The sequence below is a fragment of the Saccostrea cucullata genome, unplaced genomic scaffold (genome assembly GCF_032062105.1).
Source record: "Saccostrea cucullata isolate Sc308-1 unplaced genomic scaffold, CSIRO_AGI_Scuc_v1 ctg4191, whole genome shotgun sequence".
Lineage (NCBI taxonomy): Eukaryota > Metazoa > Mollusca > Bivalvia > Ostreida > Ostreidae > Saccostrea > Saccostrea cuccullata.
Genome location: NW_026931617.1, coordinates 28,805 through 45,203, shown reverse-complemented (window position 1 = coordinate 45,203; position 16,399 = coordinate 28,805). Strand labels below are relative to the sequence as shown.

Here is a 16,399-nt window from a genome sequence, read left to right as displayed (position 1 = left end):
TAATATCCTTACTTTCCTGTATACATAGATTTATATTAAATTTCTGTGGAAAAGTCTTGCCAGATCTTAAGGAAACAATGAAATTGTTCAGAATAGTCTTCAAAAATATTGAATAATACACACAAGTTAAATACCAGACAAAAAAGTCACTAGAAAATTTTCTAACACACATTTGCTTGAACTTGAAAGAAAATTTATAGTGTTTACCACTCCTGAGCACATACATGTATCTAATATTTTTTTTTTAATGAGCAGACTGGATTTCCTTGCATAAAAAGACCTCAGCATGTTTTTCCTGATCTTATTGACATAAAAATAGTTAAAAATCTAATTCAGAATATAACAAATATACATTTTTCATGACAGTTCCACATAATGCCAATTCAAGACTTTCACTTTTTGATCCATTATTGATGTACAATGTACAAGGAGATGAGATCTCCATTTTATAAAATTTTAGAAAAATATTAAAATTTGTTTTTGAAGCAACACTAACAAGATTAACATTAATTCAAACCAAAACAAATATTAAACATAATTGTGAAAAAAATCTTTCTTCCATGATTTACATTTAAGTGTGTTTATAAGCTGGTAATTCTACTACATCATTCAGAAAATCATAATTATCAGTTCAAACAATTTTCTTAAGCTTGAATAACATATGGTTTGGTGTCACTGAACCACAGTAAAAATCAGCAGTCCACATTCAATAAATGTTTATAAACTACCACTGAAAAATAGCCAACAAGATTTTACCGCCAATCACAATATTCTGAATAGATACTGTTGTTACAAAATCAGATGAACTATATTGTTTCACCAAAGGTGATAACTAAATCTATTCAGATTTCACTTCACATGGACCGGGGAGGAACTTCCTTCATCCCTATTTCAGATGAATGACTCACGCTTCCTGGTATGGCATAATGACCTAATTCCACTTACAAATGACCTAATTCCATCGGCTCTTTTTCTTGCGGGTGCTGCTGCTGTTGATGGGGTTATAAACTCCCGGTTCCACCTTTGGCATACCCGTGGACTCAGCCGCCACAAAATTGGATTTGAATTGAGCCTTTAAAGAGGGGGAAATTTCAACACATCAAAATCAAGCATTTATTTCTTACCTATATGTTAATTTTGAATTGGCAAATTATATCCAGGTAGGAATACAAATCTTCAGTGCATGCAAACATGTACTGTATGCAGGGAAAATTTTCGCCCCTTTTAATTTTTGCCCCTTTTGCCCTCTTCATGGTTGGGCGAATTTAAAACTGGACAAATTCAAAGTCCACAGCATAATTTTTTATATAGACCTATCACCTATGTCTGGGTGAATTTAAAACAGTGTAAAATTGTTCCCAAGTGCAAAGGGCAAAAATAACTCAGGGTTTATACAGTATGTAAAATGAAACTGACAGTGAATACTCTTTGTCTTCCTCACATGCCAGCAACAGAAGTATTACTTACAGAGAATGCAGCTTTCATGGCTGCCAGTCGGTCACTCTGAGGTCCAGCTGATGACCCAATTCCTCGAAAACTTCCAAGACTTGTGGAATCCTGCACTCTGGTACTCTATAAATAAAATTTAAATTGGTCATTTTACGACAAGAGTACTTAGAGTAACTCATTACATATACCTGTTCCTCTTCTAATAATGCATGAAATTCTGTGGTCTGTGGCTACTTCAATAGGCAATTTTTATTATTCATTAAATACTTTGTTAATGAAATTATATTATTAACAAATATCTGTATTACTTGCATCAACATACAAAATCATGAGCTAGGATGATGAAAGGGATCATGCTATAAAACTTAAATAGAAAACTCCTTTGAAAATCTTTAGCACCAAGAAATTGAAGATACCTGGTATATTATAAAGATAATTAATTATTCTTCATGACCTTTGACCTTGATACTCACACTTTCTGCACCCAATCCTGGCCTCTCCTTGAATCCCAGTCCTTTACCCCCCAGGTTTAATTTCTTTCCTTTACCACCCTGTTTGCCTCGGATTTTCTTGAACCATGGATTCTAAAGAAGATAAAATAATTAGATGAACTTAACCATCAAATAACTTGACATTAAACAGATGAAACAGCAGGAGGTTTAAACATCTCAGCATGAAACACATACTGTAAATCACGTTTTATTCACGAGAACTTAATTTTCGCGTAATTACGCGAGACAATGAGCTAGCGAAAATTTCATTCTCGCATTTGAAAGTATTCCTTACGATTATATAGAGGAAAAACAACAATTCGTGAAAATTATGTCTCACTAATAAAGAGTCAATGACTAGCTCGCGAAAATAAGGTGTCGCGAAAATTTAGTGATCTACAGTAGCCAAAACTTGAACCAGATACTTAGCTATCATATATCTATTACACTAAACCATTAGAAATAAAGATTTCACCTTTTCAGCAATCTTTAACACAAAACAAGAGGAATGTGAAAATTTAACCTTTTTGACTTTCTCTCACACAAAATCAGTGGACATGAAGATTTCACCTTTTTGACTTTCTCTCACACAAAATCAGTGGACATGAAGATTTCACCTTTTTGACTTTCTCTCACACAAAATCAGTGGACATGAAGATTTCACCTTTTTGACTTTCTCTCACACAAAATCAGTGGACAATGGACATGAAGATTTCACCTTTCCAACAATCTATCTCCAACACTAAACCTTTGGAAATTAAGATTTCACCTTTTCAGCGATCTCTAACAGAGCATGTGGGACGTGTTGACCAGCTGTTTCCAGATTACGAACAAGATGTCCAGCAAAGTCCTTGTCTTTGTCTGTCACCAAGGTGTAAGCAAACCCCTTCTCTCCTGAACAAAAATTTTGTTTGAAAATATTATCGTCTTACAAAGAATCATATTAGCTTGTAAACAAAAGCGTAATGCCCCATCCCCATTTTTTTTTCCATACTTTTATTTCCAATACATTTGATAATACTTTTCATATAAGTACATGTACTGATATAATTTATTTGAAATTTGAACTGAAAAATTAAGTGTACTATTATCATATATATAGCTTTTGAATACAATACTTCAATGAGAATTTTTGGGGTGATCATACAAAGGAAAACATTTTATTCAGGTCAAATGAATTATGTATAAAGAAAAGTAAACCTGCAGATCCCCATTTGAGGCCTTTTCTACTAAGTAAATTTAACTGTATTCCAAAAGCATAATCCAGAAAAAAGAAAATCAAGCACAGAGACAATAGCTCTATAACGTACCTGCTCTGCCTGTCCGACCAATCCTGTGTGTATGTGTGTCTATATCTCTGGCAACATCATAATTAACAACTGTCTTAATGGAAGGAATATCAAGACCACGGGCTAAAAAAATTAACATGTAACTCAGGTAACATTCATTCTTTGCTTAAGAAAAAAAGAAGTGCATGAAATTTTAACAGAAACATGCATGACCTTAACTATATGACTTTCACATTTTCTGTTGAAAATAGGATTGCTAATTTTATGCAAGAAAATCATATGTTTACTACAAATTCGAAGAAATTTTCTTAACATGAAAAATATGACTGAACAATTTTAAGAAACAAGATCTCATATTTTATACACATAAAAATGGCAAAAAAATATTTAAATATTTCTGAAATTCAAACTAGGAATACAGTCCAGAAAGGCAATCAGCAAAATTTCATTTAATTTTTAACATCTTATGATCAGTTGAAATTAAAAATCATGAAATTTTGTTCATTTATTATCCGGCACGAGTTTTAAAAATGAAAATTTTTCACTTTGCAATATTTTTGTTCAAGTTTTTCTTTATATAAGGTATACATAAATATGATGAATTAAACTGAAAGAAGTTGACTTGTATTGACTTGATATTGTATTTAAAACTTGTAAGTCACCTGCAACATCTGTGGCTACTAATATTGGCACTTCTTTCTTTTTAAACGTCGTGATGACTTCATTTCTCTCCATCTGACTCATGTCACCATGTAAAAGACCCACTGAAAAAAAAGTTACATTTTTAGTTCAAATTGTTTGGAAAAAGATGCCTTTTTTTTCTCATAATCAATAGTTTCAAAACTGTAAACAGTAAAATTTTTGCCCCATTTTGTTTTTGCCTCTTTCACCCTGTTTGCCAAAAGGCAAATTAAATATAGTGTGAATTCATAGAGGACAGTATTATCTCTTTATAAGAAATACCTGTAAAATCTTCAAACTCAGCAAAAACGTTTCAAGTGAGAGAGGACATTTAATATAATGGTGAAAAAATAGCTCTGTTGGTTCTTACATTTCATGTCCCTTGCCCTTAGGTTTGTTGCCAATTCTTCGGCATTTGCCTTCCTTGTAACAAAAATTAACACACTGCCCACTGCAAAACAAAAACGAAATCAACAATCCATTTTTACTTAAAAAAAATTAATTAATTAAACTGTTTTATAATGATTTTGTTAAGTAATTTTGAATGTTGCATCTTACAAACTAAAATAACAAGAGGCCCAAGGGCCTTGAATCACTCTTCTGATAAATTATACAATCTATCCAAAGACCCAAGATGCATCAACTGACAAAGTTTGATGATTCTTATCCAGTTAGGGCTGAAGATATTTAAATGTAACTATAAAAAACTATAAGTAGGTCATGGTGACCTATTTTTTGATTGAAATTTTCTGAGGACACAAGATGCATTAATTGACAAAGATTGATGATTCTAAGCCAATAAGTACTTGAGATATTCAAAAGTGGGTCACAATGACCTACTTATGGGTCAACATTCTCCGAAAACCCAAAGTGCATAAACTGACAAAGTTTGACAATTCTGAGCCAATAAGTACCCTAGAATACTTAAATATAGCCATAAATGTCACAAGTAGGTCACTGTGACCTATATTTTGATCATCATTCTCAGAGAATCCAAGATGCATCAAATAACAAAGTTTGATGATTTTAAACCAATAAGTACCCGAAATACCTAAATTTAGCCATAAAATGACAAAAGTAGGTCACTGTGACCTACTTTTTGGTCGACATTCTCCAAAAACCCAAGATGCATCTACTGACAAAGTTTGATGATTCTAAGCCAATCAGTACCTGAGATATTCAAAAGTGGGTCACTGTGACCTACTTTTTGGTCAACATGCTCCAAAAATCTAAGATGCATCAAATGACAAAATTTGATGATTCTAAACCAATTAGAACCTGAGATACATAATACTAGCCATAAAATGTCAAAAATAGGTCACTGTGACCTACTTTTTGATCGACATGTTCCGAAAACCCAAGATGCATCGAATGACAAAGTTTGATGATTCTAAGCCAATAAGTACCTGAGATACTAAAATATAGCAATAAAATGTCAAAAGTAGGTCACAGTGACCTACTTTTTTGGTCGTTAATATCCAAAAACCCAAGATGCATCAACTGACAAATTTTAATGATTCTAAGCCAATTAGTACCTGAGATACTTAAATCTAGCCATAAAATGTCAAACGTAGGTCACAGTGACCTACTTTTTTGGTCAACATTTTCTGAAGACCAAAGATGCATCAACTGACAAAATTTGATGATCATAGGTCTAATAGTATTGAAAATATGCCTTTTAAACAATTCAAAAACAAATGCCTGCAAAGTTCAAAAAGTAAGTCACAGTGACCTACTCTTTGATAAATATGTTTTAAGGCCTCTAGATGCATCAACTTACAAGATTTGGTGACTCTAAACCTCTCTGTGTCTGAAATAATGGATTAAATGTTTTAGAAAAGATTAGCCATAAAATTCAAAAAGTAGGTCAACATGACCTACTTTTAAGTTGATGTTGTTTGTGGATCCAAGATGCACCAACTGACAAAGTTTTATGATCATAGGCCTTAAAGTGTCCAAAATATGCCTCCAAATCAATTTGAAAACAAAAGCCCGTAAAATTTAAAAAATAGGTCACCGTGACCTACTTTTGTATTAACATGATGTCAAGTCCTGAGATGCATCAACTTACAAGATTTGATGATCCTAGTCTTTATAGTAAGCAAAATATCAACATTCTTAATAAGTGTAAATTTTGGTCAACTTTGAAGTGACCTTGAGACCATGCCCTTTGCCCCAGGGTCATGCCTTGTACAATTTTTAATCTTCAACATATTCTGACCCTTGTATGTAAGTTTGGTGAAAATCTGCCTGGTGGTTCTGGAGAAGAAGATTTTTTAACAACCATTACTTTTGGTTTTATTTTCGTGATTATTTCCCCTTGTTTTAGGGTCCCACCCCTAATTTTAGTATAAATGGTCGCCCTTGGGCCAAAGATACCCTGTGACAAATTTGACAATAATTGGCCAAGGGGTTCTTGAGTTATGGCCCATATTCTAAAAATTTCACGCATACCGCACACTGCACAAATGGCCATAGCATTAGCTCTTTGAGCCTTTGGCTCAGAAGAGCTAAAAATATAAACTTCAGAATTTTTTAATACATGTATTACTTAATATCTATTCACAGTGCATGTTTATGCATAACAAATAAATGTATCCCAAAATCTTTGAAAGGATCATGCTTTTTTGGTGACAAAAATTCATAATAAAACTTACTGGTTGTAAATTCTACAAGTCTTTTGACCAACCAAGTCCACTTAGCAGGACCCAGGGGTAGGACTTCTACTATCTGTGTTATGTCTTCATTAGCCTGACAATACAAAGGAACTCATTAAACCCACAATAAACTGTCAATCAATGAATTACGGTAACTGATTTTTTTTTTTCACTAAATTATTATAAATAATAAGTTTTACATTCCCTTTAAGTATGAAATCTTTTTTTTGACAATTATTATGAATCAAATAATTATGACAATGACAGAAACAGAGTAAGATATAGCATTGGCATACATGTACAGAACATCCTTTTTTTGACCAGAATATGCTTTACTATGTATCAGTTAAAATTACCTAACAAAAATTCTAATGCAGAATTTCATCCTGTCTTTCAACAAATTTAGAATATATCATTAGATATTCTATATAGACAGTAGAAAATTGTATTTCATGTTATTGTATATATTCACTATATTATTATTAACTGTACAGTGTTTATAGAAAGTACAAAATTTAATTATTGTATATTGACTAATATTGACTATATCTTTATCAATTGTATAAAGACAGTAGAACCTTGAATTACCTCCCCTGCCTCCCCCTGTACAACACGTATTGGATCCAGCAGAATGTCTCGGGCCAGCTTCTCTACTCTCTTCCTGAATGTTGCACTAAACAACATCGCTAAAATTAAAGGTAGCTCATATTGTCACTTAATACATGTAACTTTAAAACACAACCAGTGTTTACAATCCATTAAGTTGAGAATCTAATTCATGTAGCCTTATGCTTTTCAATTTTAGTTCTTCAGAAAGAATTCATGTAGCCTTATGCTTTTCAATTTTAGTTCTTCAGAAAGATAAAGTTCACTTACTCTGTCTGTCTGGTCGAACATGGTTAGCTATAGACCGCACCTGAGGCTCTAAAAAAATAATACAATTATGTTTTAATACATGATAAAAGCAATTCAACATCACAAAACAGTCATTAGTGAATTAAAAGTATCCGTTGGATTTATACTGATCTGTTCTCTCTTGATGTAAATTTTACATTACAGCGAGAAAATCAACATCAACATGAACTTTATGGATACACTGTAAACACACTGAATATATATATAACTACAATATATCTATAGTATCCTTTTTTCATTTCAACTTTTATCAACATACTTATATAGAACAAGATAAAGATAGAAGTTTATTAAATATAATGGAAGTGCAAGTATTGATAACATTACTAACTCACCAAAGCCCATGTCAAACATTCTGTCTGCCTCATCAAATACGACATACGTTACTCTCTCCAGGTTTGTTGCCTTCTTCTTCACCAAATCAATCAGTCTACCCTATAGATTCATGATCATAAAATGTTTATTAATAATCAGTTTTATTTTAAATTTATGTCTGTTTATACCAGGGTATATTAGTGTAACGGGAGAGGAATAAATGCAGCATACCAGACCAGGATTCGAACCTGGGCCCCCTGAAACTCTGGTCAGGTGCTCTACCAACTAAGCTATCTGGCAACTGGCAATCAGACCTGGCTGACTGTCACATTCCTCCCTCCTTAAAGGTCTTTGACCTTCCAAAGATCCCAACCCAGCCTCTTCCCTGCCAGGCCTCTCACCTGTCAGTTCCAAGGCATGGCAAGGCACCAAATGTAATGGGAGAGGAGAAAATGCAGCGGACCAGACTGGGATTCAAACCCGGGCCCTCTGAAACTCCAGTCAGGTGCTCTACCAACTGAGCTATCTGGCCACCAGTGTTCGAACCCAGCTGACCGCCACATTAGATATATATAGGACCTCCCATGATTTGTGCTTGGGTATGAATTTTATCCAACGAGTTGTGTTTTTTTTTATCCCAGAGCCTTGGCAATAGGAAGAAGCATATGGTGGACAATGCCTGTACAAGTAGTGTTCAGCTTTAACTAATGTGTATTAACTTACAGGTGTGGCCACAATGATCTCGGCACCGTCTTGACATGCCTTGGTCTGTTCCCACATACTCCCTCCACCATACGCACACACCACATTGATGTTGTATACTTTGCCAAACTTCTTTGCTTCATGATAAATCTGGGGGTAAAAAATTTATGTGTAAGAAAAAATGTTCACAGACTTTTATTATCTCTGTGTAAAATTCTTTAAAAGAAAATAAAATTTAATATTCATTTGAAAAAAAAAACACTAAAGTTATGTTTTCTGAATACATTTTTGAAATTGAAGCATTATCATGTCTACTGCAAGTTAAATGACTTGCTATGCTCTCTCTTTTTATTCATATCATTTAATATGAATATAACTACTTGAAATTTTGTCTTCAAGAATTATTCCTTGAATTCTTTGATCTTCTTTCACTAACAAATATTTCTTCCTGGGTATTTATCAGGAATGTTTACTCTCTTTTGAAATTAATAATTTTGATTGAATTTTAAACCCATGGTTTGCAAATAAAAGTTATTGCAATTATATTTGGTTTACAACAAGAGGCCCACGGGCCTTATAGGTCACCTGAGCATCATGCAACAACTTTCAAATGATTGAATTTGGTTTATGTTTTAAGCTAGATGCTATGGCATTCACAATTTTGAAAGAGGCACCATTGCTAATCATAACTTTACACTTAGCAATTGTTTAGTTTGATTACTTAATACCCATAAGCAGGGTTGGGGAACAAAAATGTATGTCAACTAATCAGTAATATTCAGCGTAATATTCAGCAATAATCAGGAGTGCTACTACCACACATGAACTCCTGACCCTAAGTCTACACATTGCACAATTTTTGAAAAGGCACACTTGCTTATCAAAATTACTTGATTAATACCAAGGAGTAGATTTCAAACAATTCATTTTCAGTATGTAAGTAGAGCCCCCCCCCCATTTTGGTATCCCTGACCCAGGGGCCTTGAAATTCGCAATTCTGGAAGAGGAACCCATCATAACTAAATAAATAGTTCATCTGCTTATTACCCAGAATTAGAGAAAAAGATTTTCATAGATGTAATGTATTTTCACTATATAATCATTATAGAGCCCCGCCCTAACACCATAACCCCTTACCCTGGGGCCATAAAATTCACAATTTTGGTAGAGGCACTCTTGCTCATCATAACTATGAACTTAATAAGTTTATTTAATACCTAGGAGCAGAGAAGAAGATTTTCAAAGATTTAATGTATTTTCACTATATAATCAATAGAGTCACGCCCTAACACCAGAACCCCTGACCCTGGGGCAATAAAATTCACAATTTTGGTAGAGGCACTCTTGCTCATCATAACTATGAACTTAATAAGTTTATTTAATACCTAGGAGCAGAGAAGAAGATTTTCAAAGATTTAATGTATTTTCACTATATAATCAATAGAGTCACGCCCTAACATCAGAACCCCTGACCCTGGGGCCATGAATTTCACAATATTGGTAGAGGCACTCTTGCTCATCATAACTATGTACTTAGTTAGTTTATTTAATACCTAGGAGCAGAGAAGAAGATTTTCAAAGATTTAATGCATTTTCACTATATAATCAATAGAGCCCCGCCCTAACACCAGAACCCCTGACCCTGGGGCCATGAATTTCACAATTTTGGTAGAGGACTTAATGCTGATTACAATCATACCAACAGTTTGACTGTTTGATGTCCAGGAGTAAAGAAGAAGATTTTTAAAGATTGCACTAATTTTAGTGGTTTTTGCCCCACCCCCCAGGCCCCAGGGGGGCTTTGGTTGAAATTGGTTCAGCGGTTTCAGAGAAGAAGCTGAAAATGTTTAAATGTTAACGCACGACGCACGAGGGACGATGGACGACAGACGACGGACAAAAACAGATAGCAATAGGTCACCTGAGTTTACTCAGGTGACCTAAAAAGTCATGCTCGTGATTCATTGATTATAGATGTATGACTTGTCAGAGACTTTAGAACGAAGTTTTTATTCTTTACAAATTTTACTGAAATTACAACAAAATAAAGTCTTGCTGAGCTTACAGCAAAGGATGTTTTCTTTACCTGCTGAGACAGTTCTCTCGTCGGTGCCAGAATTAATCCAATAGGTCCCTCCCCCTCTTCTAGCTCCCGCTACAAAACAGACCAGTTGTAATGCTTTAAATAATGCTGAAAAAAGTCTCTCTTGTCAGCCATTCTCTTATTTTCTAAATACATATGCTGTCAAATCATGTTATCTCAAACTTGATGGGACTGAAAAAAAACTTTGAGATAACCATTGTTTCCAGATATCAAGGGTTAAATACACTGTACTTAAAGAATAAGTGGTTGGAACTTCAAAATCATTTCAACATATCCATGGTAGTTGAGATACATGTATCAGTGTTAGAAATATCAAAGTTCAGTTTTACTACTTACTTGATCCATGATATGTACTAGCAATGGCCACAGAAAGGCTGCTGTTTTACCACTACCCGTCTTGGCTATTCCTATTATGTCACGCCCATTCAAAGCTATTGGTATACCCTTAAAAAATATTTAATTGCTGGTAAACAAATTTTTCTTATTCTTTCACTATTAAAATATACTGTATACAGAGGCAAAAATGGACGCGGTATTCATGCCATGGTTATCAATTTGAAACAAATGTAGTTGTATCTGTACAATTTAAAAATTTTAATCAATCTCTTTTTCATTACATCTAAACATGTTGCCCCAAACAATCACCTGAATCAGCCTTGCCTGCGCATGCTGAAAAATGAAAAAGAAACTCACCTGTGCTTGAATGGGGGTTGGCTGAGAGAATTCTGATTTTCTGATTGCATTCATCAAATTTTCATCAAAACCAAAGTGAGCAAAACTTGACACCGGTTTGGGGGGATTAAAACCAGAAACCTGTAGATAAAGTAATGATATGTTAGGTTTTAATGGAATTCTTTTATAGAGCTGATCTCCACAATCCTCATTAATGAATATAATTACCAATATATATTTTATTTCTAACAAAATTTCTTAATTATACTTAAACTATACTTCAGTCTGTCAACTATATTGTACTTACAAACTTTGTTAACTAGTAATATTTCACACATTGTGACAAAAAAATAGAATATTAGTATATTCAGAACACTGTACAAGTACATTTACCAATTTTAAAGAAAAAGCATAGTACCTGCACATCTAAGAGGGGTGATCAAAAAGTTCACGAAATGTCTCTATATTTACAAAACCGCAATTCAGATCAGAATGAAATTTGGCACACATAGAGTCATACACGTTCTATAAATAGCATATGTAATGGAACGTTTTGCCCAGTGTTTCTGACGTCACAATGTGAAAATGACATCATAAGGTAGATCACTTGTGACAAAAAATGATTGACTCAGTCGTATTCGAGAAACGAACGGCTGTAAAGTGAAACGTATATCTTAAGAAATTCCTTTTGTAGAAGTTTATAATAATTTGTACACAGTTTATGAAGACAAAAGACTTGCCATAAGTTTTGTCATTAATTGGATTGATTGTTTAAGTGAAGGAAGCCTTCAAGGGAGATGTTTAAAAATGATGTTTGTTCTGTTGCCCAGTGAAAGAAAATTGGGAGAGAGACGTGTCCTTTGTTAAGCAATTTGATTTGAAAGTTCATCAACTTACAATTAGAAAAATAGATGAATATCTTGACAATAATATAATTATCAAATCCCTAAAATATCGTTTACTTTAGACTTTAAACATATCAGATATGATAAAGTGAAGGCATCCATACTTTATCCACATGAAATAAACGAAGCTCAAAAGACAGAGGACTTGGGTTTTGATGGTCACCATGCTCATTCTACAAAAGGATATAATTATCCACCGAAACTATTGCAGAGATTAGGCCATTTCTGACAAATCGACTGTTTTTGTTGCAAAAAATAACTTGCATGGTAAGAAATATAAGAGTCCAAAAAAATTTAAGCTTCTGTGACAGAACGCTAAAGAGCATGTCACGTGATCGCCTATATCACGTGATCCGCGCATGGGCAGAATGGTTTCAGATGCGCAATAAAATAGATGGATACTTTGAATTATTTACAACACTGAAATCATTTCTTTTTCGAAAGTTATTCAATTAGTTCGCGAACTTTTTGATCACCCCTCATACGTGAAAATTTGGAGAGAAATTATGTCACAATAATTTTTTTTTTAATTTAACTAGAACTATAGAAGCACCAGGCATCTTAATAAATCATGTTAACAATACAGATACTTTCTGTATTGATGATAAACATATACCCTTATGCTCAATTTTTTCCGCAGCTCATCCACCTCATTTGGTTGTAGTTTGGCAATCTCCTCATGCTCCACATAAAAGTTTTTCTCAAATGGTCCATAATCAATCTCACTGTGATCAACTGGTGGTAAGGGATCAATAATCTAAAGAATAAAAACAACAATCTAGGGCATATTAACTACCGATATTGGGTGTTTTACCCCTAGAGAAAATTTCCCCTGAAGATCTAATTTTCCCCTTTTGGTGAGTAAAATATTCCCTTTACAATAATAAAAACCTCAAATGTTTTTTTTCCTTCACAGAGACTGAAAATTTGAAGTAAAATTTTTCAGTATATGAGAAATATGGTTTTAATTTGCTACTTTATGCACTTTAAATGGTCATAAAAATGCTGAAATTTGTTCCCAAGCAGGGCTTGCCCTGCACTCGCTCGAGTGGTTCCCAGACCCTGGCTGATTTTCCCAATTTCTCCAGAAAGGGTAGTTTCCCCAAAAACCTAGATTAATCCCTGACAGAAAACTTTACTCTTCATAAATCAGTGTAAAACATTAATATACATATAATAAGATGGAAATCATTGTCATTTGTCCATGATATAGATAGCTCACACAGTAAAAATTCAAACACCACTTGTAGCTGCATGGTTTTAAACACTAGGGGCTAAGAAGCTCAAGGTACAGCTTTGATCTTGAATGATGTGCTAGCCTACACTATGTACATGTAGGACTAACAAGCATTAATTCATACAGTGGATTCAAAAAACCCATCTAGTTTAGCAGCAAGGCTAGCTGCTACAAAATGAATTGTATTTCTGAATTTAGTTTCATGGAAAAGGCAAAAAAAAATTGTTCAAAATTTGACCCATGAAATAGTAAAACTTCTAAAACTCTAATTTCCCCCATAGCCTAAAAATGTAACAATTCTACTATAACTGCTTTACTTTATTTTTCTCTGGGATGATGGGGTTCCCCTCTGCATCATATTCTATAACTGTGTCATCGTCATCAAAAACTACGCCTGCCATTGGATTCTCCTCCATGTAACGGAAAAACGACTCCTGGTCATCTTCCTGGTCAATATCATCTCGGACACCTCTGTAAAAATGGCCAATCTCAATCACAAGCAATGCTGCTTCAAGCAGTTTTATCAAAGTAGAGATTTATCTAGAAAAAATCTCAACATCAGCAATGGATGTGTGAAAATACTATGGGAGTCTAGGGGAATCCCACCCTGAACTTTTCAGATGAATGTTCAGGTCAATGATTAGCATATGATACTTCAATCACTACACAAAATACTGTTTACAAGGCAACCAACCCCCAACCCCCACCCCAATTTTATTTATCCACTTGTCAAAGGTTAGGGAATTTAAAAGGGGGAAAATACAAAGAATACCGCGATATCTCTAAAATTCAACTCAATCAATCCTATGTGTATTTAAAATGTGGGAAAAATTGTCTGCAAATGAAAAAGGGCAAAAATAACCCAGAGTGAAAATAACCCTATATACAGCATGTAACAGAAATTAATTACTTGTCCTTTTTCTTCTCTTTCACTTTCTCCTTTGATGTTTCTTTGGGCTGCTGTGACCTGACTTCTGTCTGTAAAAGAATATATACATGGTATACTGAAGATTAACAAGGCAACTGTGCATTAATTTTCCTATTTTAAACATTTATTAACTTAAAACAGTTTGACCCATGATCGAACTTCACTTACAATGAGTTAACTTATGAATATCAGTTACCAGTCAAACATGTTTAAAGAGGGCACCTTAGTGAAATTTGTAAATTGCAGGTTACCTCAATGTCTGCCATGAAAGCATCTAAGGGATCTTCTTCGTCACTGTCTTCTGTTTTCTCCTGCCCTGGACTTCCTGGGGCTGGCTGATAGGCCATATTATCCTCATCATCATCTTGTTCAAAGTACCTTAAAGTTATTGAAAAGAAATGCAACACAACAAAAATATTACTTTTAGATTCACAAAAATGCTTTATACTCTGCAAAAATGGAAACCTGTGTAAGGCACTATGAAAGAAAACATTTCTTGATTCAAGGGAAAAAAAGTCACTCACTCATCTTCATTCCTTGCTCTCTTCTTGCCAATGTTTGTGTGATACCCAAATGATCTACCCGGCATAATGCTGGATCCTCCACAAGGCATCCCTCCTAAACCAGACTGACTAGGGGCCTGCTCTTCTTTCTTGGAAATCGAGAATCCAGAAAATCCAAATCCTTTGGGTTTCCCATCCCCTCCTTTGTGAAACATTCTTAACAAATATCTATATGAAATAAACAGCAGTTGAGTTTTTCATTTATTTTTTCAGTAATGTTTAGTCAGAGTTTAGAATTGAAAAATTCACACTTTCAGTAAAAACAAATCAAATATGAAACTGAGTCTGCACAAGCACATACATGAATTTTCAAAATGTTTTCTTCATTGTAATCCCTATCATAAACATGATAAACTTCTAACATCATAAACATGAAAACAATTGTTTACTGCAGATATTGTGGATCAATAGAAATAGTTCATACAAAGAGTTACAAATAGCTTCATAAAACTATTTTTCTTATTCAAGCTATTTAAAAAAACCCAAGAGATTGTGCAGGACTTGCTCTGACTGTGAGTGTGACTGTGAGACTAGGATTTTCTTTATAATTGGAAAAACATGTTTTTTATCACAAACATAAATTTTCTACCTACATTGAATAACTAGTCACATTTGCCTTTACTTTAACTGAAATATACCAGCAATTGAATGCAAACACATGAAAGAAACTACAATGTTTACACTTTTTTATCCTTACTCCAAATTCTGGCCAGTTTTCCTTTTGCTTGGCGCTTATTTTTAACTTTAAGCGCAGAAGAGTTCTAAATTGGAGAGGGTAAAAGCAGTGCTGACGAGCGTTAAAACTAGTGTCCCGGACTCCCAACCATACGGACTCGTACTGGATGAATTTTTTAGTTACTTTTTTTGAGGTGTAAATTAATTATTATATATCTAAATACGAGAAAGTATCAACAGAATTATACACACTTTACTGTCTAAGTCTACTAAAGTAAAGTAAACTATCTAATCTAAGAGAGGATTATCTAAGTTTTTGGAACTTGTGTCCAATCCCTTTGACATATTGTCAATAAAATATGTTCAAAACAAAACAAAGTAAACTATAATGAATAATTTGATACTTTGATTAATCACACTGTACTATGAAACTTTACTCTAAAGTTTGTTTGTTTTTTTGTTTTTTTTGTTTTTTGTTTTTTTTTTTTTTTTTTTTGTTTGTTTGTTTGTTTTTTTTGTTTTTTTTTTTTGAAGATTTAGAACCTTAATCAATTGTAAATTTCATATCAATGACTATAATTTTTAAAAGCATATGTAAATATAAAAGAAATACTCAGTATCTTATTTCATTTTCAGAAAATTACTTGCAGGGAGTTTAAAAAATTAGAATTATATCTATCCAAAATTCATAGTTAAAGAACTTTGATTTACTATAATTAAATAAAGTAAAGTATGATTATATTGAAACTACTTTTTGGTTTGGGAAGCATATAAGAAGTAGATTTCACCAGTAACGAGTCAGAATCTAGACATGGG

General features: G+C 33.6%; 1 protein-coding gene across 4 annotated transcripts; it reads right to left on the bottom strand.

Moving 5' to 3' along the window:
- Positions 1-252: 252 nt before the first annotated feature.
- LOC134233136 (ATP-dependent RNA helicase DDX42-like) lies at positions 253-15,721 on the bottom strand. Of its 4 annotated transcripts, none has more exons than XM_062715129.1 (21): positions 15,606-15,721; positions 14,870-15,076; positions 14,597-14,723; positions 14,328-14,395; positions 13,735-13,888; positions 12,797-12,937; positions 11,297-11,416; positions 10,940-11,047; positions 10,586-10,654; positions 8,521-8,649; positions 7,818-7,917; positions 7,444-7,491; positions 7,156-7,253; positions 6,568-6,661; positions 4,281-4,361; positions 3,892-3,993; positions 3,251-3,352; positions 2,710-2,834; positions 1,923-2,033; positions 1,468-1,572; positions 253-1,072 (listed from the first exon to the last, which is right to left on the bottom strand). In XM_062715129.1, the coding sequence occupies exons 2-21, from the start codon at positions 15,061-15,063 to the stop codon at positions 953-955; spliced, it is 2,196 nt and encodes a 731-aa protein (XP_062571113.1). In that variant the 5' UTR covers positions 15,064-15,076; positions 15,606-15,721; the 3' UTR covers positions 253-952. The 4 variants fall into 4 exon arrangements, with proteins under 4 accessions (XP_062571113.1, XP_062571111.1, XP_062571112.1 ...); XM_062715127.1 differs by having other exon boundaries at positions 15,498-15,645; XM_062715128.1 differs by having other exon boundaries at positions 15,502-15,645.
- Between the last annotated feature and the right edge of the window lie 678 nt (positions 15,722-16,399).

What these genes read in the sequence shown, in the direction of transcription:
- LOC134233136 (XM_062715129.1), bottom strand. Translation starts at nt 15,063, where the DNA reads ATGTTTCACAAAGGAGGGGATGGGAAACCCAAAGGATTTGGATTTTCT. An exon ending in AGAGCAAGGAATGAAGATGA is followed by an intron (nt 14,724 to 14,869) that starts GTGAGTGACTTT and finishes AATAACTTTAAG; the next exon opens with GTACTTTGAACAAGATGATG. An exon ending in TGTTCGACCAGACAGACAGA is followed by an intron (nt 7,254 to 7,443) that starts GTAAGTGAACTT and finishes CTTTAATTTTAG; the next exon opens with CGATGTTGTTTAGTGCAACA.